Source organism: Cajanus cajan, chromosome 6 (genome assembly GCF_000230855.2).
Source record: "Cajanus cajan strain Asha chromosome 6, NIPB_CcT2T_4, whole genome shotgun sequence".
Taxonomy (NCBI): Eukaryota; Viridiplantae; Streptophyta; class Magnoliopsida; order Fabales; family Fabaceae; genus Cajanus; species Cajanus cajan.
In genome coordinates this window covers 23,948,913-23,974,934 of record NC_138522.1, presented here as the reverse complement: position 1 = coordinate 23,974,934, position 26,022 = coordinate 23,948,913, and the positions used below count along the sequence as shown (strand labels likewise).

The 26,022-nt window shown below is 36.3% G+C and overlaps 2 protein-coding genes across 6 annotated transcripts; both read right to left on the bottom strand.

The window, feature by feature from the left end:
• Nucleotides 1–1,817: 1,817 nt before the first annotated feature.
• LOC109808211 (zinc finger BED domain-containing protein DAYSLEEPER) lies at nucleotides 1,818–7,343 on the bottom strand. 4 transcript variants are annotated; one of them, XM_029273653.2, is made up of 2 exons: nucleotides 7,238–7,343; nucleotides 1,818–5,525 (listed from the first exon to the last, which is right to left on the bottom strand). In XM_029273653.2, exon 2 carries the CDS (start codon nucleotides 5,511–5,513, stop codon nucleotides 2,103–2,105), a length of 3,411 nt encoding a protein of 1,136 aa, XP_029129486.2. In that variant the 5' UTR covers nucleotides 5,514–5,525; nucleotides 7,238–7,343; the 3' UTR covers nucleotides 1,818–2,102. The 4 variants fall into 4 exon arrangements, with proteins under 4 accessions (XP_029129486.2, XP_020226693.2, XP_020226694.2 ...); XM_020371104.3 differs by having other exon boundaries at nucleotides 7,071–7,342; XM_020371105.3 differs by having other exon boundaries at nucleotides 7,081–7,342.
• Nucleotides 7,344–20,678: 13,335 nt separating this feature from the next.
• Nucleotides 20,679–25,294, bottom strand: LOC109808212 (zinc finger BED domain-containing protein DAYSLEEPER). 2 transcript variants are annotated; one of them, XM_083076879.1, is made up of 2 exons: nucleotides 25,083–25,294; nucleotides 20,679–24,246 (listed from the first exon to the last, which is right to left on the bottom strand). In XM_083076879.1, exon 2 carries the CDS (start codon nucleotides 24,232–24,234, stop codon nucleotides 20,827–20,829), a length of 3,408 nt encoding a protein of 1,135 aa, XP_082933005.1. In that variant the 5' UTR covers nucleotides 24,235–24,246; nucleotides 25,083–25,294; the 3' UTR covers nucleotides 20,679–20,826. The 2 variants fall into 2 exon arrangements, with proteins under 2 accessions (XP_082933005.1, XP_082933004.1); XM_083076878.1 differs by lacking the exon at nucleotides 25,083–25,294 and adding an exon at nucleotides 24,656–25,046.
• Between the last annotated feature and the right edge of the window lie 728 nt (nucleotides 25,295–26,022).

Below are 26,022 nucleotides of genomic sequence, written 5' to 3'. Positions count from 1 at the left end.
CCTATTCCTCTTGCTTCCTTCAATATATCACCTCTTGGTCTTCTTGGCCTTAGTGTTATTCCATCAAAAATTTAAATAACATTTATTAAGTACATAAAATATTCAAGTTTAAATACCCTATAGCGACTTTTAAATATTAAAAAAAAATAACCTCAAAATAAAATTTACCTCAAACGAAGAAACTCACGAGCACCAGCAATCCAAATAAATAATTATCTAATTAAAAAGTATAAATTATTATTAACCAAAACGTCAAATAAATAAAACATATTTAATAAAATAAATTTATAAAAATTAAAAAATAAATAAGTGAAACGAAACTTATCCGAAGAGGAGGAGACAACGAAAGCGAAAGTGGGGGAGGGGGGGGACCATCTCCATTTTATAACTGTAAAAAAATGATTTTTTACCCTTAGTGCCACGTGTCAGCGTGTCATTGGTCACGCCTGCGGTGAAACTGACACGTGGCACCTAGCAGATGGTGAATTTGTGAGGCGCCATGGGAGGCGCTATGGGCCATCGCGCCTCAGAGGCTCTATGGGCCATAGCGCCCCAGTTTTATATTTTTTTTTTCGTTTTTAATTTTATTTCACAATATATTACCTCATTTTTAAAATTTAATTTTTTAAAAATTTCAATTCTTTTTTGCTTTTTTATTTTTATAAAAATTATTTATCATATTTTATATTTATAAAATATTAAATATACTTTTACACAGGCGCCACGGGAGGCGCTAGGGGCCATCGCGCCTCCCTGGCGCTATGGGCCATAGCACCCCAGTTTTTTAATTTTTTTTTCGTTTTTTAATTTATTTCACATTATATTAGTTAATTTTTTAAATTTATATTTTTTAAAATTTTCATTCTTTTTTTCTTTTTTATCAGACATTTTTTTATAAATTATTTTTCATACTTTATATTTAAAAAATATTAAATATACTTTTACACAGGCGCTATGGACCATAGCGCCTCACTTCCGCTATGGACCATAGCGCCCCAGTTTTTTAATTTAATTATTATTTTATACTTTAATTATTATTTGTTAACAAAATTTATTTTTTGTTTTTCTTATATTACGTTATCTTTATTCCTTTTTTCTTCACATAATCTTTTGTATTTTTAAATTTATAATAATATTTTTTTTATATTATTTATATAAGTGTGCTGTTATAGGCTCATTTTTAGTCGAATTGAGTCGCTATAGCCTATAGTGACTCCTTGAAGGTCTCCACCAGCTACAGCGACTCTACTAATATGGCGTTCATGGCTTATATTCAGACCTAAAAAAGCCACGTGGCATGAGTGTCGCTATGGCCCATAGCGACACCCTATAAAACAGCCCCAAAGGTGTAAAATGTTTCAAAACAACCCCATTTTAGTATATTGTTTCTAAAAGTGCACCACAATGGTCGTTTAGCCGGAAAAATCCAATCTTGAAATAGTGACACAGCTTCCTAAAATTGGACACGGATGCTGGAACAAATCATTTAGGAAAGCCTCTATAGGTGTGGTTTCACATATTCTATTATATAAAAAATAAAGCTCATTCCATCAGACCCATAATAGATGACACTGTCACTCAACAAGGTTTAGCATAGTTGGAAGATAAAAAAGACAAAGTTTGATTATATGGCCATGCATAGTTTTATTTTTTCTGCATGACAGAATATCCTATTCTCTTGTTGCAGACAAAAAAAAACAAAATAACTTGTCATTTGCAAGCTAGCAATATCTTTTCTCACGGTGAGTTTATTAGAAGATCTCCAGATAGAACTAAACAGGTGTCCACCATAAAAATAACAGAAACTGTAACTGGGGTGAGATAAAAATAAGATCCCTTTAGACCAGCGGCAACAAAACAAGTTTACAGCTAATCTAACGAAACAACTACTAAATATTGAAATCAATGTCCCAATGTTGGCATTAGGGGAGGGCAGATTCCCCATTTGAACCACGACTATGCCCATGGAATAGGGAAACATGAATTCGAGCATGTTACTGTTACACAAGACGACAACAGATAAATTCTCACGTAATATACTATCGGAGAATTCAAATAAAAATGCAGCCACCAACTACATATATAATACAGGCTATAAGAATCTAAAATATCATTTGCACAAGCGCATTAGAAGCTTCAAGTGTTCCATACTGCATCCAGTCCTTAGCACATACAAGGGCCTCCACAGTCTCTGGCCGCAAGGAACTCCGATAACGATCCATCTCTTTGCTTTTTGAATAAAACACAGAGTCAGGAGCAACAGTAGAAACCGGAACAGATAATATATCCCGAGCCATCTTGGAAAGAGTAGGGTACTTGAGTTTGTTTAGCTTCCACCAACCTAAGACATCAAATTCTGGTACGCGTGGTAACAGCGATTCTTCAAGATACTGATCTAACTCAGACTTCAGATGTTGACTAGTAGTTTCCTTGATGTAGGCATCAAAATCTGTAAGACCATTATCTGTCAACACTGGGGATTCCTCCATCTTACTGTGGCTTCCAGCACCTCCATCTTCAGCATAGGCCGGTGTTAGTGGCAGTGGAAGAGCCACGTACTCATGAAACAGCTCGTGAATTCCATCATCCACAGTCTTTATATACACATGCGCATCCTCCCCGTAAATTTTTGTGAAACTGAACTCCACAAGCTTCATCTTGAAACGAGGGTCCATCACTACTGCAAGTGCCAACACCAGACTACACTCTCTCCAATATTTATCAATCATTTCATGCATAATTTTATTAAGCCTGCTAATGAAGGGGTCTTCGCTTGTAACTGCACGAGTCGCATCTAACTGCAATTTCCAAACTTCATGAAAGAAGGTAATAGCAGTGGGATGAGTTGTTGTAGTAAGAATGTTTGCTGCATCAAAAAGTGGCTTCAAGTAGCTACACAAGATCTCAACCAGCTTCCAATCCTGCATAGATGGGGCTCCCTTGTAATCAGGATCAGAAGTGTCCAAACAAGAAAAAACTTCCTTCAGCTCAGAAGCAGCCACAAGCATTTGATACGATTTATTCCACTGAAGTTGGTCATCAATAAAAAGGCTCCTTTCACTGGGAACCTGAAGATGCTGCTTCAGCTCCAAGAATTTTTCCTCGTGTGATTCTGAAGTCTTCACATATTTTACACTATCACGGATTTTTTTAATCAAGTCTTCTGCTGAACCCAACAAATCCTTTGCAACACTGCTTAAAGTACGGGCAATGCAATTACCAACCAGCAGCTGACCATTGAGGATAAGTGGATTCTTCACAGAGAGTAAAGGTCTGAGATTTTCAAGTGCAACATTACTCAGTGCCTGATTGCATGTGACAGAAAAAAGCCTACCCTCCAACCCCCAATCAGAAAGGCAAACAGCTACAGCATGGCTGAGTGCAGAATCTGAATCAGGATATGGTTCCATTACAACATTGAGAATTCGCCTCTGCAACTTCCAATCAGGATCAACAAAATGCCCTGTAATAAATACATAACCTAAAGATTGACTTGATGTCCAAATGTCCAGTGTCAAACAAACACGCCCAGGTAATCCCTCAATATACTTTAAAATATGTTGCTTTTCCATCAGGTACGTCGCAACACAATCTCCTTGGATAGAATTAAAGGTCACCATTTTGAACTGAGGCTGCAGGTTTTGGACAAATGCAACAAAGCCTGGATGCTCAACCATGTGAAGGGGGTAATCATGCATAATGATCATCCTAGCAATATCATGGCGGCATTGATCTTGATCAAAAATGATGAAAGGGGTACTCGAGGATTTATATCGTCTTTTAGGTGTATCGCTAGCATTTCCAGCCCCACTCCCCCTAGTTCTTGCAGTATATGGGGACAACTGATTGTGGTCATGGTTGCGTAGAAGAGCTGAGCAGGTCCCCTTGGCTATGTGGCGTTTGAGATGGCTGGTGCCAGCTACCTTTGAACCTGTACTATACGCAAAAGTTTGAGAGCACTGCTTGCAGCACGCCCTTCTACATCCAGGACTAACTGTTTCTATAGTGAAGTGTTCCCAGACTATAGACTTCTTTTTCCTCCGCTTAGTAGGCTGTGTTTCTGGGGTACGATCCTCACTGTTCAGTGGTGTCTCAGCATTTATTATCTCATAGCTGGGTATGGCATCAGAAACGGTCATTTCATAGTTTGTTTGAGAATTAACCATCTGATTGTGGTGCATTATTTCACTATTTTCTAGCTCATAATGAGGCAGCATTTCGGAATTGACCAGATGATCATGGGACAATGCTTCAGAGTTAGATAGCTGATTTTGTGATAATGCCTCGGACTGGTTTGCATGGTTGTTGGGCAGTGTTTCATAATGGGTCAGATGATTATGATATATTACTTTGATGTCTGTCAGATGAGTGTCTGCAAGTGGTTCAGAATTGGGTAGTGGTTCTGAATGAGGCAGTGATTCAGGTTGAGGCAGCTGATCTTCAGGAATCATATGGAGATTTGTGAACTGATTAACAGAACCAGTTTCAGAATGGGAGAGCTGATTGGCAGAATCTGTTGTAGGATTGGCTAACTCATTTTCAGGCAGAGGTTCTGACATGACCTCATCATTACATGTCTGAGTATCTGCAAGTGGTTCAGAATTGGGTAGTGGTTCTGAATGAGGCAGTGATTCATGTTGAGGCAGCTGATCTACAGGACTTGTATGGATATCTGTGAACTGATTATCATGACCAGTTTCAGAATGAGAGAGCTGATTGTTAGGATGTGTTGTGGGATTGGCCAACTCATTTTCAGGCAGAGGTTCGGACATGACCACATCATTGCATGTCTGAGTTTTAGGCATGTTTGCATCACTGTCGGGCTGTGTTTCAGACATGACCACCTCATTGCTTTGTTGAGTTTTAGGCATGTTTGCATCACTGTCAGGCTGTGTCTCAGACATGACCACCTCATTGCCTTGCTGAGTTTCAGACATGATACTCTCATTGCCTTGCACAGTTTCAGACATAACCACCTCATCAGTCTGCTGGGTTTCAGATACAACCACATCTTTACCAGTTTGTATATCAGAATTACTTATGGATTGGTTAGGCAATAACTCATTATTCTTATCAAGAGATGCTTCAGAACTAACATACTGACTGTCAGATAAAGCTTCAGAGTTGGCTGACTGATTGGTGTGTGGTGCCTCAGAATTAACTATCTGACTGCTCTGTAAGGCTTCAGCATTGTCTGGCTGGTTGCTGGTTAGTGATTCACAAATCTCTGGATTGTCAATTGCAGGTTCTTCAGAGGTGACCAAATGTTGGTTGGTTAACGTTACTGCTTCACCATTAGTAGGCAGTGTTTCAGAAGCAGCAAGTTCCTTGTTATGCTGTGTTTCCAAATTGGACAGATCTTTGTTAGGCTCAGACTCGGACTTTTCCACACTACTGCCTGGCAGTGTTTCAGACTCTGCAAGATCATTGCTGGGTAGAGCATCAGTATCAACTGGATCCTTTTTCATATCAGGAGTCACTGCTACTTTGTCTTCTTCGAGGGTATCAACCATCCTGCCTCACAACTGGAAGAAAAAGATACTAATTAATTAATAGTGAATTACAATCAATAAAGGTTTTCCAGATATAGATGTATTAAAGTACTATACTATGACACCCAGAAACTTAGTACGACATGGGCACAGGGATACGACAATTTCTAAAATTTGGTATACAATTCGTTCTGAATATGTTTACTAAAAATTTATAGAAAAAAATAATATAGATGGAGAATATTGGTAAAGGAAGAGACATTAATCATTTCTCATTAATTCATAACAATGAAGATCACAATTCACAAAATGATATTCGTGATCAAAAGAAAAAAAAAAATAGAATACAATTTTTGCTCATATCATAACCAAATTTTGTTACCTATATCAATAAAAGCATATTTGGAAATACGGGTTCTGTACCATAGCCTAGGTTTCACAAATCATCATTGCTAAAATATACTATTGTCTAATGTTAATTATATCACTCTCCTCTCCCTCTACCATCATTCAGAAAAAGCATACGTCTAAGTCTAGTTCTTCAAGAGACAACTGTGCCAATTCAAGATGTCTAGCACAATTATCAAGTGGATGATATATATCATCCACTAATCTCCCAGAACCTTAGTTCTCCATTTTATACCCTTCATCATAGACAAAAGTCAAAGTTTGGAATACACATAAACCTAATATTCTAACCATTTTGGATCCACTTTGTTTTTCTTCAAAAAATGAATAAAGGAGTATTTTGCCAACGCCAATTCCTCTCAAACTCAAAGCATGAGAAAGAATACGGCTGCACCTTAAGTTAAGGCAAACTTTGTGGATAAGTACCCAGAAGTACCCTAGAATAAAAGTTAAAACAAATAAAAAAAATAAAAAAAAGACTGGATACTTTTTGGATATGTATCGAGACCAACGAGTATTATCTGACGTGCAACATGACTACTTTTCCATTTTTGAAGTTTCCGGTATCATAAGTACCATAGATCAGAAGAGAACACTTGTATGTTTATTGCATCATGTATCAATGCAAAATACACAAGATTCAGATGAACACAAACATTTCAATTACATTAGTTCATTCAGCCTGACACTATCATCATATCCTAAGAATAATTGGGCCAACAAATGGGCTGGGTTGGCCCAAGCTCAGTCAAAATAACAACATCTGGAATACTCAATATTACTCAAACATTACCATTGTAAATTTACATTTCATTAACAAAACGTTACCCTACTAATCAAACCTGATTTGCTTATATCTTTTCCCCCTTTCTATGTTATTTAATTTTTAGAATACTAAAAACATTTAAACATTTTTGCATACATTAAATAAAAAAATAAAGAAAGCGAATTGTTTGTCTGAGATGTGATTCTGTAATAACTGATGATACTCAACAATTACTCAAAGCACTACTAACAGAGAGCACACATGAAAACTACTAGCAGTTCTTGAGCAGAAAAAACAAAATTAAAAATTTTTTATATTAATAAATCAATCATTGCTGGGATCGATGATCGATCTGAGTCATTTTTGAGTCAAAGAGAATGAATAAGGAGTGGAAAGAGGTTAACCAGCTGTTACAGTGAAAAATTTACGGCGCTGGAAGCGGAAGCCCGGAAACCGGCCTTCGGGCTTGACGGAGTTGGAAGCGGAAGCCCTGAAAGCGGCCTTCGGGCTTGGCGGAGTGAGATCTAGGGTTTTGCGGAAAGAGAGAAAAGATTTGGGCTTGAGAACCAACCCGAGAAGGTAATTGGACCTTAGATCTGATTTCTGGTGGTTTGGTTGGGACTGGTTCGCCAGAAGAGATGAGGTTCTCAAAAGATTTACAATAGGGGTATTACTTTTGGATTCGGTATTTGGACTCCAAGGTCCATTGTTCATATTTTATTATTTTTATTTTTATTTATCTTATTTTTAAAAAAACATTATATTCGGTTTGATTTTTAGCTTGGTTAAGTTAGCCCACTCCGTTATTATAATTTCCGAAGACTTTAGAAGGAGTTGGGAGCATGCGTGGAAATAGCCCACTCAATGTGTACGAGGGCCCACTCCATCTAGCTTTGTTTTCTTGGGACAATTTTCAGCCCATTGATATTGCCGTGTTCCGTTTTATTTTGGTAGAATACGGAAAGGAACAAGAAACAAAAGAAAAACATTACAATCTAGGAAATACAAAGCCCAAAGTATTAGCTTCTTGATGATGTATAGGAGATCAACATATCTATACCCTTCAAGTATAGATATGATGAGAGTAGAATACATACATATGGTCCGTAGTAACATGGTGTAAGGCATGAGTGGAATCAGTGTAGCAATTGATTTTGCGAAAGCCCAATTCCCATCCATCATCACAGATTTGGCTATTCAAATGCAAATTTGTGGTTTCAATCTTCCTCTTGATAGTACTGTCGGTTATGTAGGTCCATAGGTTATGAAAATTCCAAAAGTGATATTTACACAAACATCTTTAATTGCCACTTCCATATCATGTATATCACCAAAATTGACTTCCTCACAAATAGGTCCATCCTTCAACCAATTTAGGCAAACAACAAGGATAATTCAAATATTCCGGGATGTTCTTCTGTAGGATCAAACATGGTTGGAGGGACTACTTTAAACCTTAGAGTCTCATGAAGATAATAAAAATAATGAGATCTGGCGAATTGAATAATTTCTTCAGGACTGTTAGGTTTAAAACCAGGAGGATATAGCTTTCTAGTTTTTGCTGTATCAGGTAGAGGTTTTGCCATGAAGATCAGTGGAAAGCTATAGGAGGATGAGATGATTAAGACTGGCTTTTGTGATCTTGAAAGAAAATCAGGAATGAGGTTATGTTTTCCTTTGATGTGTTTAACAATAAAATCATACCTGGAAAACCAATCCTTTAATCTTAAGAGTTGAGGTTCTGGTGGTAACTTATTCTTGAAATCCAGGATTTTTGGAAATGAAGAATTATCCATCTGGACTTCAAAGTGATATCCTCGCAGATGGAAATCAAACTTCTTGATTCCATTCTTCAAAGCCAGTGCCTCTTTATAGGTGGTGTGGTAATGCTTTTCTGCTTCTTTGAATTGTCCACTAGCATGCCCATAATAGAACCTCTTTCCGTCTATTTCTTCAATGAAGACAGCACCCCAGTAATGATCACTTGCATCTGTCTGGAGGATTCTTTTCCCTTCTCCTGGGATTTTTAATGCAGGAGGATTCTGTGCAATCTTCTTTATCTCTTGGACAGCCTTGGTTTGTTCTGGTCCCCATGGAGGGGGATTTTTCTTTAACAGTTTTGAGAGAGGGCTTGTGTATCTGGCAACTTTCGGAATGAAATCTCTGATGTAGTTTATAATTCCAAGGAACTGTTGAATTTGCTTAACAGATAGATTTTCTTCAGGGAAGTTGAGTAACTCTTCAGGAATATGAGGTTGAGGCTGATAACTTCCTTGAGAAAACTTCATTCCCAGGAAGTCAATTTCCTGTTGTGCTAACTGTATCTTTTTTTCTGAAAACATGATGCCATACAAGTTTGCTCTTTCCAGGAACTGGCTTAAGAGCCTTTTGTGACTTTCTATATCTGTGGAGAATAAAAGAATATCATCTATGTAGATGATAGCATTGTCTAGGAGTGGCTCGAGTATCTTTGTTATTGCTTTCTGGAATAGAGATGGTGCTACCTTTAAGCCGAAAGGTAGAACAGTCCATTGATACTGTGCATTGGGTATGCAGAAAGCTGTCTTGTGCCTTTCACTGGGGTCAACTCCTAACTGCCAGAATCCAGATTTGAGATCAAATTTAGAGAAGATTTTTGATTCTTTTAGCAAGATAGGTAGAGTGGATGTCTTGGGTAGTGGAAACTTGTCATCTTTCAAGAAATGGTTGAGAGGCTTGTAGTCAACGACTAATCTTTTCTTTCCTCTGAGTCTTTCTGATCATTTTTCTACGTAGAAGGCTTGGCACGCCCAATTTGATGTCGTCTGTTCTATGAGACCTTGTCTGAGAAGTTCTTGACATTCTTGTTTGGCTAATTTAAGATCAGATGGGGACATGCCTGGATGAGAGGCTTTTGTGGGATTTACATCCTCATTTAGCTTGAATGGCAATTGTACAAAGAAATCAGGATTTTTCCAGAGTGGTTTTGGATGGGTGAAATCTTTATGATTATCTGAACATAAAGATTTCAGTTGTATCTTGATTTCTTCCAATTCTGGTGGGACTTCAGAAAGAGAATATAACTTACTAGTTGGCACAAAGGGCTTGAATTCTCCTTTGAATCTGAGTCCAGTTGGGTGGATGAGTAGTCTGTGTGCTTGGGTGAAAACATCCATCCCAATTAAGATATCTTTGTTAGGTAATTTAGTTCCAACAACTTTGGACCAAATTATGCATTCTCTGAAAAGGCGGATGCCTACTGGTGCTCGCGAAATGACTTTTGATTTGAAGATCTTTCCGTCAGCTGCTATGAAGAAGGTATCTTCCTTTTTCCAGAAATGTGGTGGCAAGATTTCTGGGTTCATCATAGTCCTAGAGGCACCTGTATCAAGAAAGCCTATAGTCTTTATAGGTTTCTCATACTTGGATGGTAGGATTTCAATTTCCACATTAGGGTGTGGAGGAACGACAGTTTTCATACTATCGCATTGATCAACAGCAAAGATTGGGACTGTATCTTCCTCTTGGCTAGAGTTATCTGCATCACTACTAGAGGAGTCTGAGAAAGAATCTTGTAGAGCAAATACAGTATCTTCATCTGCAGAACTTTGTTCGGAGTAAAGGGATTCTACTTCATCCCTATCATTCAGCTGTAAGGATGTAATCATCTTTATGGCCTTTTGAGCTTTATTTGGACATGTCTTAGCAAAATGTCCTCTTTTGCCACAGATGTAACATCTTTGTCCTGGATTTTTCCCACGAATTTCTCTTTTCTTAAAAAACCTATAAGGTTTTTTATACTTCTTTTTCTTGAAATGAGATGGGAACTTCTTGCCTTTGAATTTTTTCTTTGGACAGTAGCATCGATCCTTATCTTTGCACTTGATTTCTAAGAAAGGTTTTCTGCAAGCTTTGGCATACTTTCCTTTATCTTTCAGCATATTGGAGAAGTATTCATGTTGTCGGCAAAGCTTGTCTATAGCCTCTTGGGTCATCTGATGGATTCTACCCATTGTCAGGCCTGTGAAATCTTTATTCATAGCAGCAGCCATTCTTGCAAGTTCTGGCTGGATCTCTGTGGGAAGTGAGCTTACATAGGTGCTTTTCAAGCTCGGATCATTCAGACCATTAAGAAGATAGAATCTTTTAAGCATCCTTAAATAATGCTTATCAAGATCCTTTAGTTTAAGTGAACAACACTTCATCTCAAAGAATTCTTGTCTGATTTTCCTGTCTGTGAGAGCTCCATCTCCTATAAATTCTTCGTGGAGTGCACCTAGGACAGTCGCCGCATTTCCCAGTTCATGAAATGTGTTTTGACCGACTGGACCTAAATTAGCATACCATTCTTTTAGGATACCAGTCATCCTACATCCAAATTCTTCAATGATTTTGTAGGATTCAGTATCTCCTTTCATGAATCTAGTGTCTAGCCAGGCTCCAAATTCAATTAGCCGAGATCTCCATTGACTTGGGTCAACATCATCAAGAGTGAACCAAGGTCCCCTAGTTGGTTTAGTGGTCCTATTTCTAGGACTTTGTATTGGGCTCTCATCAGGGGATTCATAAATAGGATCTGGTCCGGTGGATACCATCAAAATAGAGAGATCTGCTAATTGTGCTTCTGAGGAAGCTGTAGTAATGGAATCTTCGTCAGATAAGTTTGTGAGAAGATCATCTTCTGATCCAGTGTTTACAGAGGATTCTGGAGTTGCAAGTTGTTCATTTTCTTTGATCATCATCTGTGAGTAAGGGTCTTGTGAGTCTTGAAAGTAATGACCCTTTCCCGTATCATGCCTTTTGGGTGATGAAACCGGGGTAGAAGATTTGGAATCATCTTCTATTGATTTAGAGATTTTTTGTGAACTGGATTGTGACTTTCTCCATTGCCAATTTGCAGAGGCAGTAGGAATGTTGTAATGTAGTCTTTCAGGTTTAGACCATGAGACTGGTGATGTTTTGAACAGAGAATGAGACACAGGTGCAGGGGGGTGCAAAAATGCGTAAGGATCTGCAGCAACTGGTTGAGGCTGTAAAGCCTTTTTCTTTTGTTCTATTTGTTCTTCCAATTGGAAGAGTTGAGCTTTTAAACTCCTGATTTCTCGATCCTTCTCGTTCAGTGCTGCACCAAATGGGATATTCTTTATTTCATTCTCCAGTCTGGAAATGTCAGCAGTTAACTTTTGGTAGTATGACTTCATCTTGGAGGAGAGATAATCTAGCTTATCTTCTGATTTTTGCATACTACTCGACATTTTTGTAACCTTGTCATCAATCTTCTTTAGCAGGGAGTTCTGTGCTTGAGCATTTTCTGTTTGCCAATTAAGAACTTCTTCTGCCTGACTTAGCACCTTTGGCTTTCCGTCAGTACCAATCTCCGAAGGAATGATGGTAGGTTTGGTAGAATACCTCGTACTGGGATTTATTTTTCTTTCCAAAGGAGGAAATTCTACATCTTTGTTTGCTTCAGAAAACATGAAGCATGGTACTGGTTTAGGTGTAGGGGGAGAAAATCTTTTAACCTCATCTGAACATTTTGATGAGGTCATGCTGTAAGAAGACTTGCTCCGTTGGTTGGGTTGTCTGTTGAAGGAAGACTTGTTTTGTGAATCTGGCCTTCTGTTAGGTCGAGATGGTGGTTTACAAGGCGTATTCCACTCCTCATCGTCACTGTAGTCACTGTCTGATTCACTATCTTCTTCTTCACTGGTGTCTCCTGAGTGCATCCAGCAATCGCACTCAGGATCGCACATTTCTGGGGCAACATCCCAGATGAAATGACCATTGATCCTGTCGGTATAGATCTCTCTCCCATCTGCATGTACTGCAAAGATAGGAATTCTTTTTTCTTTGACGAAAGGTTCTAACATCATTGTTTGAAAAATTGGACATGAGGTTGTCTCAGGTTGTTGAAAGATTGTTCTGACCGTTCCGTCGACGGATCTTCTGAAAGTTGCTTGATCCGTTTGGATTGGCTTGCCATGATGCTTGTGGAGATTCTCATAATTTGTCACCCATTGTAATGGGATGAGCTCCTTCAGCTGTTCCCTGGAAATATTCCTGGGAACTTGGACGATCGATGGACTTTCTTCTGCCTGGTTTGCAAGAACAAACAAGGCACTATCATTACTGCTGGGTAAGGCCAAATTAACCGCATGGGTCTGTAGCCTATATATGATTTGGTAGTGGAGAGTGGCACAAACAGCATCAGCAGTCTGGGTAGCTCCGGTTATCTGGACTTGGACCTTTAGTCTCTCTGGTACAGTGGGGTCTCTTAAACTAACATTATAATTGGGAAACAATGTTAGGACGACACTTCCGGTGTGAAGTGTAGTCAAGACCGTAACAATCACAGCATTTTCATAGTGGAGATAGCTAGTATCTAACAGGGAGATCCTAGAGGAGACAGGAAGTCCTCGTCTTCCATGGAGTGTGAGCATCAACCTAATGGCCCCATAGTGAAGATGGGTGTATCCATCGGTTCTCCAGTGTCGAATGAGTTCCTTTGGGATTTCAATAGTAACATACTATTCTTCAGAAGTGGCCATCAAAGAACACTGTTCCATCTTGGAAGATTGAACATATTCTTTTTCATGTGGACGGGTGGTTCTGACCAACTGCCTGATGGATCTAAGAGTAGATCTTTGGCGTTTGAATATATTATATGGACTTAGAAGGGGGGCAGTGCTCTCAGAGATCTGAGCATCTTCAGGGATGTATGAAAATTCAACTAGGTTTTCAATCTTTGGTGCTAGAGTTCTAGAGACATGGTTAGGTAAAGATAAGGAGGTGTTTAGGAAGGCGGGTTGAGTGTCTGAAGTAGAAGTTTCCATGGTAGTAAAGTCTCTCTTCTACTCACTCTGTCCTCTAAAATAGTATTATGGCCTCAGTTTTTGAGATTATTAGGCTCTGATACCAATATGGCCGAGAGCCTTAGAGACCTATGATTAAGTTGACAGAATACAAGAACAAGCTTACTCTTTCGGCATTCCTCGCCTACTCTTTTCAGCAATTGTCTTATATTAACCAAATTAACCATAAATCCTAAGGATCGGAAAATACTGGATCTAAAGTTCATAGCGTTCTGTTGTACAAGATCCTCTTAAAGAGGCGAGTACAGAGCATACTGGCTTAAACATATATCACTGAGAACATAATACTATAATAGGATCAAGAGTTTTCGAAAGAGAGAATAAGAGGTTTAGCAATCCATGAGAAATAAGCACACAAGAAATTTTATTGCAAACTCGACTTGATTACAAACTGAAAGAGAGCCTCCTTATATAGACTCGGAGGAATCTCATGAGGCTTACAAACAACAAACATTTTACACATGGGCCAATCCTGATTGGCTCCCTAAAAGCTGAATACAGTAAAGGACCCTCGTGGGGTGTGACTCACACAACTAGACAAACTATTATGACTCAGATGATAAGAACTAGTACAAACAAGGGACCTACATGGTCATAACTTATACAGGCTGTCATACTTATTTTACACTGAGGGCTGATAGTACGAAAAAGTAGATTCCCATTACTATCCTTTTTTGATGATGGGCTCATGACTAGGAGAGAGATTCAGATCTGATGCATCTGAGTCGGAACAGCTGTCTATCATCAATTCAGCATAATAATCATCATCGTCTTTATCTCCTAGATCATTAGCTGTCTGAAAGTGTTCATCTGGCACGTAATATTCAGTTCTGCTCATGAAAGCATTGATACCCTGACGACTTAATTGGCTAGGAATGAAACGACCGTGTGATGAACTCGCTTCTCCTTGGTTCTCTTGTTGGATTTTTGCTTCCTTGAGATGGTTGATCAATTGTGCCTTGTAACTTTGATCTGGGGGATATGTTTCAAAGGTTCCCCAAAAATAAGCTTCATTCTTTGACCATAGTTGTCCTGTAGGTTTCTAGAAATAAGGACGCCTGATGATAGCTATGGAGGTTAAAGACTCACATTGTTCTCTGGTTTTTCCCATTTGATGCTTTTGGAAATCAAGAACCTTTTTTAACTCACTTCTCCACCATGGGAGAGGCGAAAACCATTCTAATAAGGTCCAGAATAAAAATTCTGCTTTATCTGGATTTATCAGAATATTGTAAGCTGATTGTACCTTCAAAGCAATTGCAATTGGACTTTGGACAGTTTTGCACCATATAGCCCAAAGAGTTGGCTACAAGCCTATTGCTTCTCAGATCAGATGGGGACATGCCTGCAATGGGTTATTTTCTATGAGTTGTCTTAGAAAATAAGTTATAGGATGAAATTAGTTTATAAGATAAAAATTATTTTTTATTTATATATATTAGTATAATTATCTAATTAGTTGATTTGAGATCTCTAATAAAAAGAAAAGTTACGATATCAATTCCAATTTGATATCCTCACATAATTCATCTAACGCTTTTAATTATAGACCTCCAAACATAAAATTCAAGATGTCTTTATAATAAATATATTTTTCAATCAAAAGACTAATTGAACACTTATATTTTCTCCCATGTAAGTTCAAAACCAACTTATCAAGTAAGGAATTATTCACCATTCGAACCCATGCAATCCAAGATTACCATAACCTTTACGAGCATAATTTTTTTTTTCTACTAACCAAATTAATGCCTTTATTATTATTATTATTATTATTATTTATTATTATTATTATTATTATTGCCTTTGTGCACAAAGTCATGAATGGTTTAGGATCTATCTAGGTAAATTTCCCTAAAAACACTTTTAAGACAAAAAAAAAATAGAAAAATAAAATAAAATTATCTTATGCATAAACTAATTTGAAGAAGTTCACTCCTATTAACTTCTTCAATGTCTTATTTTTAACTCATTTATAAGATAATTTTAACTTATAAAGAATCTTATTTCAATTTATTTCTTACTTTTCTCTACTAAAAGTGCTTTAGATAAATTTATCCAAACAAACCTTGCCAATTTGGAAGCAAATACCTTGTGAAAAATCTAGAAGTTTTGGATAAAATAATTAGGAATAGAGTCAAAATTGAATTTGTTAGTGACAACCTCCCAACCTTGTTCAATAGTTTAGTTTTCCAAAAAGCTAGGCTAGCTTACATTTTATCTAGAACGAAGCTAAATTGATCATTCTTAACTCTCCTTGTCAAAATCAAGAAATCAAGCTACTTCCCTAAAGAGAAAATAGTCTTGATAGTAGAAATAGTTGCAAGTCTTCTCCTTTTAATTAGCATTTGGCACACTCGAAGAATACATAGTGCTAGATTTTGAAAATTTGATCTTTAAACCAAATTCATGACATAATTTATCAAACAAAGATTTAATCAATCAAACTTGTTTGTTTGTTGCTTTGGTGAACAATAGGACATCATTAGCAAAGAAAAAATGTGAAACATGGGGTCTATTTTTTAGAATTTTGACAAGCAACCATTGATTTGTTGCAACAAGATCACAAGTGACAAGCGAAAGTTTCTACATATCCAACACAAATAAACACAAATAGATAAGGGGAGGGGGATCCCCTTTTCTTAAATCCCTAGATGATGAGATGTTTGACATTCTATTATAATTCAAAATTATAGATAAAGGTGATAATGCATGATTAACTTAATAGTGGTAAGAGGGAACCGAATCTATGAGACATTTCTCTAGAGAAGGATGGGCAACATTATCATGTCTTCTAAAGATCAATTTTGTAGGTCCTTCTCCTTTGATTCTCTTTGATTTATGCATATTATGCACTATTTCTTGTAGGATAATAACATTATCATGTTATAATTTATGCCTTCATCTTAAATCACGGTTCATTTTTTTATTTTATCTTTTTACAATGATCACAATGAGGTTTAAATTTGGAATTTTGTATATATTATTTAAATCTTTTGTCATTTGGTCAACTTTAATGACTTTATTTTACTATTTATTTGTGGAGAAAAGATAAACACTAGAAGGAGGGTTGAATAATGTATATAAAAAAAATTTGCATGTTTTTTGTAGTGAAGTAGTAATGCTAGTCAGATGAAGTAAGAAGGGTAGTCAGATGGAACACTGAATATTTTTATACTAATTTGTCTCAACAATCGAGAATATATCTAGTTCTTAATCCAACCAGATTAAGTTTCACTGTCTTTAAATAAATATATAAGTATTCTTTTAATAACAAGTCTCTTTAAGCTTAATAACCAAATATTCTTTTATAGACAAGTCTCTCTAAGCTCAACCAAATATTCTTTTGTAGACAAGTCTCTCGAGACTTAACCAAATATTTTTTTATAGTCAAACTTCTTTAGATTTTAAACAAGTATTCTTTTATAACAAATCTCTACAAACTCATCCTTATAATAATGGTTACAAAGGTTACACAAATGTTGTATTTGTCTCACATAAATGTGATACAATTAGTACAAACCAATGAGTGTTTACAAGAAAGAATAGATTTATAGAGTATGTTTATGTACAAATGTATATATCGCATCTCTTAAATTGTATCTTTTGTTTTTCTTGAGCTTTAAATCTTCTTATATAGTATCTCGAAGAAGATGTCTGTTACAACACTTTGAGTCCAGCTCACAAGTTTGTTTCGTCTATCTTCATTATCTTTCCTTGTGGTGGCAAGTAACCGTTTGGCACATTTAATGCACGTATTAAATGCATTTTACCAAATAGTACCTATCATCTGATCAAGGAGGCTACTTATCAATTTTCTACACCAAACGAAGCTTGCAAAAACAATGTTAGCAGCACAAATTAGTTACAGTAGTGATTTTATATACTTTTCTCTGTAATTTTAGGGATTTGATTTTGAAGAAAAGCATGGCTCTTCATTTTAACAAATTTGTGAGTTTTGAGAAGGTTTTTTGATTCAATCTATTAAGGAATGAAACATTCAAAGCAAACTTTGTCATTAGTCTGAATAATGATAAATATTTAATGTATATGAAATTGACTATATGCTTTGTCTGACTATTACAATGTCTTATAAACAATCTACGTCTTACAATTAATCTGATAACCTTTTTAAAGATATGTTTCAAAGACATTTTCGAAAACATTTTTTTCTATATAAAAATGCTTTGTTTGTTAGTATTAAAACTCTAAGTTTAGGGGATCACTTTTTGACTTAACATCATCTAATGCGTAGAATATGTTATAAGAGTTGAATAATGTTGAATCTTACCTTAGTGTATGTTTTAATAATGAAAAACTCTTAGTTTCAAGTTTTAACTATGAAGAGTTCTCAAGTGGATTACTAACAAGTTTTTTCAAGTGTTTATGATTTATTTTGTTTAGTACTTAAAAGCTTATAGCTCAAAAACTTTAACAAAAAGCATTCAAACTACTTGAGTTGTTATGTAGCACCATTGGTCTTAGCTAATACATTTGTACAAATACATATTCTCTATAAATCTATTCTTTCTTATAAATATTCATTGCTCTGTAATCGGTTGTATAACATCTAAGTAAGACGAGCACAACTTCTCTATAACCTTCATAACCATTGTTATAAGGGTAAGCTTGGAAAAACTTGTCTAAAAAAGAATACTTATTTTGAGCCTAAAAAGACTTGACTATAAAAGAATATTTGGTTGTTAAGTCTGAAGAGGCTTGTTGTTAAAAGAATACTTAGGTAGTTGCTTAAAGAGACAAGTCAAAGAATACTTAGGATTGAACCAAAAGTGACTTGTTAAAAGAATACTTGTATCTTTGTTTAAAGATAGTGAAACTCAATCTGATTGGATTGAGAACTGGACGTAGTCTCGGTGATTGAAATAAACTATTATAAAAATATCTAATATTCCATTTGACTATTCTTCTCGCTTCATCTAACTAGCATTACTACTTCATTGTGAAAAACATGGAAGTTTTTTTTATATACACTATTCAACTCCCTTTCTATTGTTTATCTTTTCTCCACATATGCTTTGATAGGAAAGTCTAAGCATGCCATTAGAAATCTTATGTTGTGACATTGATAAATCTTATAAAATTTTGTAATCTAATACAAATGTACGTTTTACTCTAATAGACAAATTTTTGTTAAACATGTATACTTGGCTTTGATACAAAGTTTTATTAAAATGAACATATCGTCTAATCACATAAAGATTTTTACTCTAAATATTTTCTAAAGGCAAACTCTTTTGTCTGTTAGAAAAATCGACTAGATATGTATTGAATAAAAACATTATCTTCTCAAAAACGTATTTGTCACCATAAAAAAGGTGATTATTAGGTCAAAAGACAATTTTAAACTCCTCAAGTTTTTAGTTTTAATGATAGCAAACATAAACTTTTTTCTAGTGAAAAATTTTTCAAATCAATCAATAAAACGATTAGTTATCTTGACATCTAGTGTAATAGACAAAACACTTCATTTATAAGACATATTTTGAATCTATATCATTTATGGTGTTTGATAACTAAATCAATCTTTGTTTAAATGATTCCTTAACAGATTGAAGTGAAATAGATTTCTCAGTATTCACAAATAACGAAAGGAACAAAAGACATGTTTTGCATCTTAAAAAGATGAGTGAATCCCTTAAATCACATAATTTCTCAGAAAAAAACTGTTTTGAACTAACACACGCATGACTTCACTCATTTTCTATGTAAAAGGTGATAAGTAACTTTTTTGATAAGATAAAAAGTGACAATTTGATGAAACACATTTAATGTGAGAAATTAATGCAACGAACACTTTTCTCCATAAGGAATGAAAATAAAGATAGATGAAGCAATCCTATGAGAGATGCTCAAGGATTTGCAACAATCATGTTCAATGAAACACCTATATAAGGAAGATTGAATATTAAAAAAAAAACAATATAGAGAACACATTGTAAAAATATATCCATTCTTTCTGTTAACAAATTATGTACTTCAAATTGTTGTATCACATCTTAATAGTAAAACGTAACAACACAATTATCTTACCTAACTTTAACTTAACATTATTTCTTTGAGCCTACAGAGGCTTGATTGTAAAAGAATACTTAGTTGATTGAAGCCTAAAAAGGTTTTGTGTTCAAAGAACACTTGGTTGTTTGAAACCTAAAGAGACTTTGTGTTCAAAGAATACTTGGGTAGTTGCTTGAAGAAGCAAGTCAAAGAATATTTAGGTTGAGGTAAAAGTGACTTTGTGAAATAATACTTGCATATTTGTTAAAGATGGTGAAACTTGATCAGGTTAATCAAGAATTAAACATAGTCTTGGTGGTTGAGACGAACTTGTTTAAAAACATCTTGTGTTATTTTTTCTTATCCCTTCATTTGCACTCCTAAGATTAATATACTACTTCACTGTTTAGAAAAAGTGTTTTTCATTGATTCTATTTAACTCCCTTTTTAGTGTCTATCTTTTTTCGATAAAGAGTTTCTAAAAATCCAAAATACTATGATGTAACAAATTACACTATAAGTGTAATCAATTAGATAAAGAGTCAAGGTATTTTAATGTTGAATTATAAATATAATGCTCAATATAATTGATTCATAATGTATATAATCGATTACATTAGTGTAAAATCTTTTCTATATAAATTCAACACTCCTTTAATTTTTATAAGAGTTTAAAATAGGTCTAAAACACATGCAAAAACTTTGAAAGAGAAATTACACTCTTCAAGAAAGTATAATAGAGACATGCTAGAGAAACAATTTGAAAAAGAGTGAATTCTTTATGGGAAGGGACTAAATCTTTCTTATTTTAAGATTTTTAGAGGTTTAACAAAAGATTTTTGTAGGAATTATAAGAATTTCTTAGATCTAGAGTTGATCCGTCTCTCTACTCATTGTCATCCGTCTTAAACTTCCATAATCCAGTTTCCATAAAAAGGATTTTAAAAAATTAGTGTATTAAGCAATTGTGTTAATATATTGCTGCTTCTCATGCCCAGATTAAGCCCAATCCAGGTCTCTGCAACTCCTGATTAGATATCCACATTCCCTTGTTATGTTCCTCATCAGCAGGATCTACCATGGAGAAATTATTGCTACAATTTGAGTAACTAACATCATAGCTATCAAGTATCAACAAAAGGCCCATTCACAAGAATTATAATCTAAAACTGAAGCTACCGTAGAAATTACATATTCGCGTTGAATCATCCAAATTAAAATACTGTACTCTAATGGAGAATTCAAATAAAAATGCACCCACCTACTACATATATATAATACAGGGTATAAGCATCTAGAATATCATTTGCACAAGTGCATTAGAAGCTTCAGGTGTTCCATACTGCATCCAGTCCTTAGCACATACAAGGGCCTCCACAGTCTCTGGCCGCAAGGAACTACGATACCGATCCATCTCTTTGCTTTTTGAATAAAACACAGAGTCAGGAGCAACAGTAGAAACCGGAACAGATAATATATCCCTAGCCATCTTGGAAAGAGTAGGGTACTTGAGTTTGTTTAGCTTCCACCAACCTAAGACATCAAAGTCTGGCACGCGTGGTAACAGCGATTCTTCAAGATACTGATCTAACTCAGACTTCATATGTTGGCTAGTAGTTTCCTTGATGTAGGCATCAAAATCTGTAAGACCATTATCTGTCAACACTGTGGATTCCTCAATCTTACTGTGGCTTCCAGCACCTCCATCTTCAGCATAGGCCGGTGTTAGTGGCAACGGAAGGGCCACATACTCATGAAACAGCTCGTGAATTCCATCATCCACAGTCTTTATATACACATGAGCATCATCGCCGTAGATTTTTGTGAAACTGAACTCCACAAGCTTCATCTTGAAACGAGGGTCCACCACTACTGCAAGCGCCAAAACCAGACTACACTCTCTCCAATACTTATCAATCTTTTCCTGCATAATTTTATTAAGCCTGCTAATGAAGGGGTCTTCACTCGTAACTGCACGAGTTGCATCTAACTGCAATTTCCAAACTTCATGAAAGAAGGTAATAGCAGTGGGATGAGTTGTTGTAGTAAGAATGTTTGCCGCATCAAAAAGTGGCTTCAAGTAGCTACACAAGATCTCAACCAGCTTCCAATCCTGCATAGATGGGGCTCCCTTGTAATCAGGATCAGAAGTGTCCAAACAAGAAAAAACTTCCTTCAGCTCAGAAGCAGCCACAAGCATTTGATACGATGTATTCCATTGAAGTTGGTCATCAATAAAAAGGCTCCTTTCACTGGGAACCTGAAGATGCTGCTTCAGCTCCAAGAATTTTTCCTCATGTGATTCTGAAGTCTTCACATATTTTACACTATCACGGATTTTTTTAATCAAGTCTTCTGCTGAACCCAACAAATCCTTTGCAACACTGCTTAAAGTACGGGCAATGCAATTACAAACCAGCAACTGACCATTGAGGATAAGTGGATTCTTCACAGAGAGTAAAGGTCTGAGATTTTCAAGTGCAACATTACTCAGTGCCTGATTGCAAGTGACAGAAAAAAGCCTACCCTCCAACCCCCAATCAGAAAGGCAAACAGCTACAGCATGGCTGAGAGCAGAATCTGAATCAGGATATGGTTCCATTACAACATTGAGAATTCGCCTCTGCAACTTCCAATCATGATCAACAAAATGTCCTGTAATAAATACATAACCTAAAGATTGACTTGACGTCCAGATGTCCAGTGTCAAACAAACACGTCCAGGTAACCCCTCAATATACTTTAAAATATGTTGCTTTTCCATCAGGTAAGTCGCAACACAATCTCCTTGGATAGAATTAAAGGTCACCATTTTGAACTGGGGCTGCAGATTTTGGACAAATGCAACAAATCCCGGATGCTCAACCATGTGAAGGGGATAATCATGCATAATGATCATCCTAGCAATATCATGGCGGCATTGATCTTGATCAAAAATGATGTAAGGGGTACTCGGGGATCTATATCGTCTTTTAGGTGTATCGCTAGCATTCCCAACCCCACTTCCCCTAGTTCTTGGAGTATATGGGGACAATTGATTATGGTCATGGTTGCGTAGAAGAGCTGAACAGGTTCCCTTGGCTATGTGGCGTTTGAGATGGCTGGTGCCAGCTACCTTTGAACCTGTACTGTAGGCAAAAGTTTGAGCGCATTGCTTGCAGCATGCCCTTCTACATCCAGGACTAACTGTTTGTATTGTGAAGTGTTCCCAGACTATAGACTTCTTTTTCCTCCGCTTAGTAGGCTGTGTTTCGGGGTTTCGATCCTCATTGTGCAGTGGTGTCTCAGCATTTATTATCTCATAGCTGGGTATGGCATTAGAAACGGTCATTTCATAGTTTGCTTCAGAATTAACCATCTGATTGTGGTGCATTATTTCACTATTTTCTAGTTCATAATGGGGCAGCATTTGGGAATTGACCAGCTGATCATGGGGCAATGCTTCAGAGTTAGATATCTGATTGTGTGATAATGCCTCGGACTGGTTTGCATGGTCGTTGGGCAGTGTTTCATAATGGGTCAGATGATTATGGTATATTACTTTGATGTCTGTCAGATGAGTATCTGCTAGTGGTTCAGAATTGGGTAGTGGTTCAGAATGCAGCAGTGATTCAGGTTGAGGAAGCTGATCTTCAGGAATCATATGGAGATTTGTGAACTGATTATCAGGACCAGTTTCAGAATGGGAGAGCTGATTGTTAGGATCTGTTGTGGAATTGGCCAACTCATTTTCAGGCAGGGGTTCTGACATGACCTCATCATTACATGTCTGAGTTTTAAGCATGTTGACATCATTGCATGTCTGAGTATCTGCCAGTGGTTCAGAATTGGGAAGTGGTTCTGAATGAGGCAGTGATTCATGCTGAGGCAGCTGATCTTCAGGAATCATATGGAGATTTGTGAACTGATTATGAGGAACAGTTTCAGAATGGGAGGGCTGAATGTTAGGATCTGTTTTGGGATTGGCCAACTGATTTTCGGGCAGAGTTTCTGACATGACCGCATCATTGTATGTCTGAGTTTTAGTCATGTTTGTGTCATTGTCGGTCTGTGTCTCAGACATGACCACCTCATGGTTTTGCTGAGTTTCAGACATGAAACCCACATTGCCTTGCACAGTTTCAGACATAACCACCTCATCACTCTGCTGTGTTTCAGATACAACCACATCATTACTTGTCTGTGCTTCAGAATTACACATGGCATGGTTAGGCAATAATTCACTATTCACCTGCTGATTGCTGGGCTCAGAAGCCTTTCTATCAAAAGCTAGTTCAGAACTAACCAACAGATGGTCAGATAAAGCTTCAGAGTTGGTTGACTGATTGGTGGGTGGTGCCTCAGAATTATCTATCTGACTGCTCTGTGATGCCTCAGCATTGTCTGGCTGGTTGCTGGTTAGTGATTCACAATTCTCTGGATGGTCACTGGCAGGTTCTTCAGAGGTGCCCAAATGTTGGTTGGTTAATGTTACTGCTTCACCATTAGTAGCCAGTGTTTCAGAAGCAGGAAGTTCCTTGTTATGCTGTGTTTCCAAATTAGACAGATCTTTGTTAGGCTCAGACTCGGACTTTTCCGCACAACTGTCTGGCAGTGTTTCAGACTCTGCAAGATCATTGCTGGGTAGAGCATCAGTATCAACTGGATCCTTTTTCATATCAGGATTCACTGCCACTTTGCCTTCTTCAATGGTATCAACCATCCTGCCTCTCACCTGGAAGAATACGATACTGATTAATACTGAATTACAATCAAGAAACGTTTTCCAGATATAGATATATTACAGATAAAGTACAACAGTATAACCTGGATACTTAGTACCACAGGGATACCAGGATATGACAATTTTTGAAATTAGGGATACAATACGTTTCGAATACGTTTACTGAAAATTTATAGACAAAAATTATATAGATTGAGAATATTGGTAATGGAAGAGATATTAATCATTTCCCATGAATTAGTAACTGTGAAGATCACAATTCACAAAAAGATATTTGTGATCATAACAGAAAAAAAAAAAAAAAAAGTACAATACAATACAATTTCTGCTCATATAATAACCAAATTTAGTTACTTATATCAATAAAAGCATATTTGGAAATATGGGCTCCAATCCATACCATATTGTCTGATGCTAATTGCATCACTCTCCATTCCCTCACCATCATTCAGAAAAAAGCATACTTCTAAGTCTGATTTGCTTATGTTTTCTCCCTCTTTCTATGCTATTTTAATTTCAGAATATTAAAAACATTTAAATTTTTTTCATATAATATAATTACATTCATAATGATATAAAAGAAAGCGAATTGTCCGAGATGTGATGATTCTGTAATAAGTTAATAACTAATGATACTCAACAATTACTTGAAGCATCACTAACATAGCCCACACATGAAAACTAATATAGCAGTTGTTCAATTAGTAAAAAATTAAAAAATAAATATATATTATTAAGAAACCAATCACTAATGGATCCATATGGCCAACATCGAACCCAGTGATTTTGAGCCAAAGAGAATGAAAAAGAGGGACAAAGAGATCAACCAGCTGTTACAGTGGAAATCTAACGGCGGAGACAGCGCAGCCCAGAAACCGGCCTTCAGGGCCTGACGGAGTGAGATCTAGGGTTTCCCAGAAAGAGAGAGACAAAGATTTGGGCTTTGGAACCAACCCGAGAAGGTAATTGGACTTAGATCTGATTTCTGGTGTTTGGTTGGGACTGGTTCACCACATGAGATGAGGTTCTCAAAAGATTTTAAATAATAAGAGTATTACTTTTGGATTCGGTTTTTGGACTCCAAGGTCCATTGTTATTTTTTATTATTAAAAAAAAAAGATTTTATTTAGTTTGATTTTTAGGTTTTTGCTTGTCTTCCCATTCCATTTACGAAGCCTTAGCCCACCACGCTGTCAGTACGAGAGAGCTGTTGTGGTTGTTTTATTTAATTATTAATTTTTTGGACTTTAGAAGGAGTTGGGAGCATGCGTGGAAATAGCCCACTCAATGCGTACGAGGGCCCACTCCATCTAATTTTGTTTTCTTGGGACAATTTTCAGCCCATTGATATTTTCGTTTGGAGGTGTTCACAAAACTATTTTAAACTAAACTTTTTAAATAACTAAACTAAACTATTATTGTAAAGCTAAACTATTAAAATTAATAGTTCAGTTCATTAAAGGAAACCAAATACAAGCATCGAAGCACATTCACGGAAATTACCAGTACCAAACTACCACGTTCGGACTTGCGGAGACGGGATTTCATTTTATCCCTAATAGTCTGGCTAATAGTTTTGTTTTTACCATTGGTGGGCCTTTCATTTATTTTTCCAGTAGAGATGGGATTTCGGGCTTAAACAATATAAATAGAGGTTTTGGATTTAACCCATGCATGCATATCTTGTATATTATTAGGCTGCTTATGATAATTTAAAATTTGGCACTGTGTATTTTAAATTTAATTTATAATTGATATCAATGATTT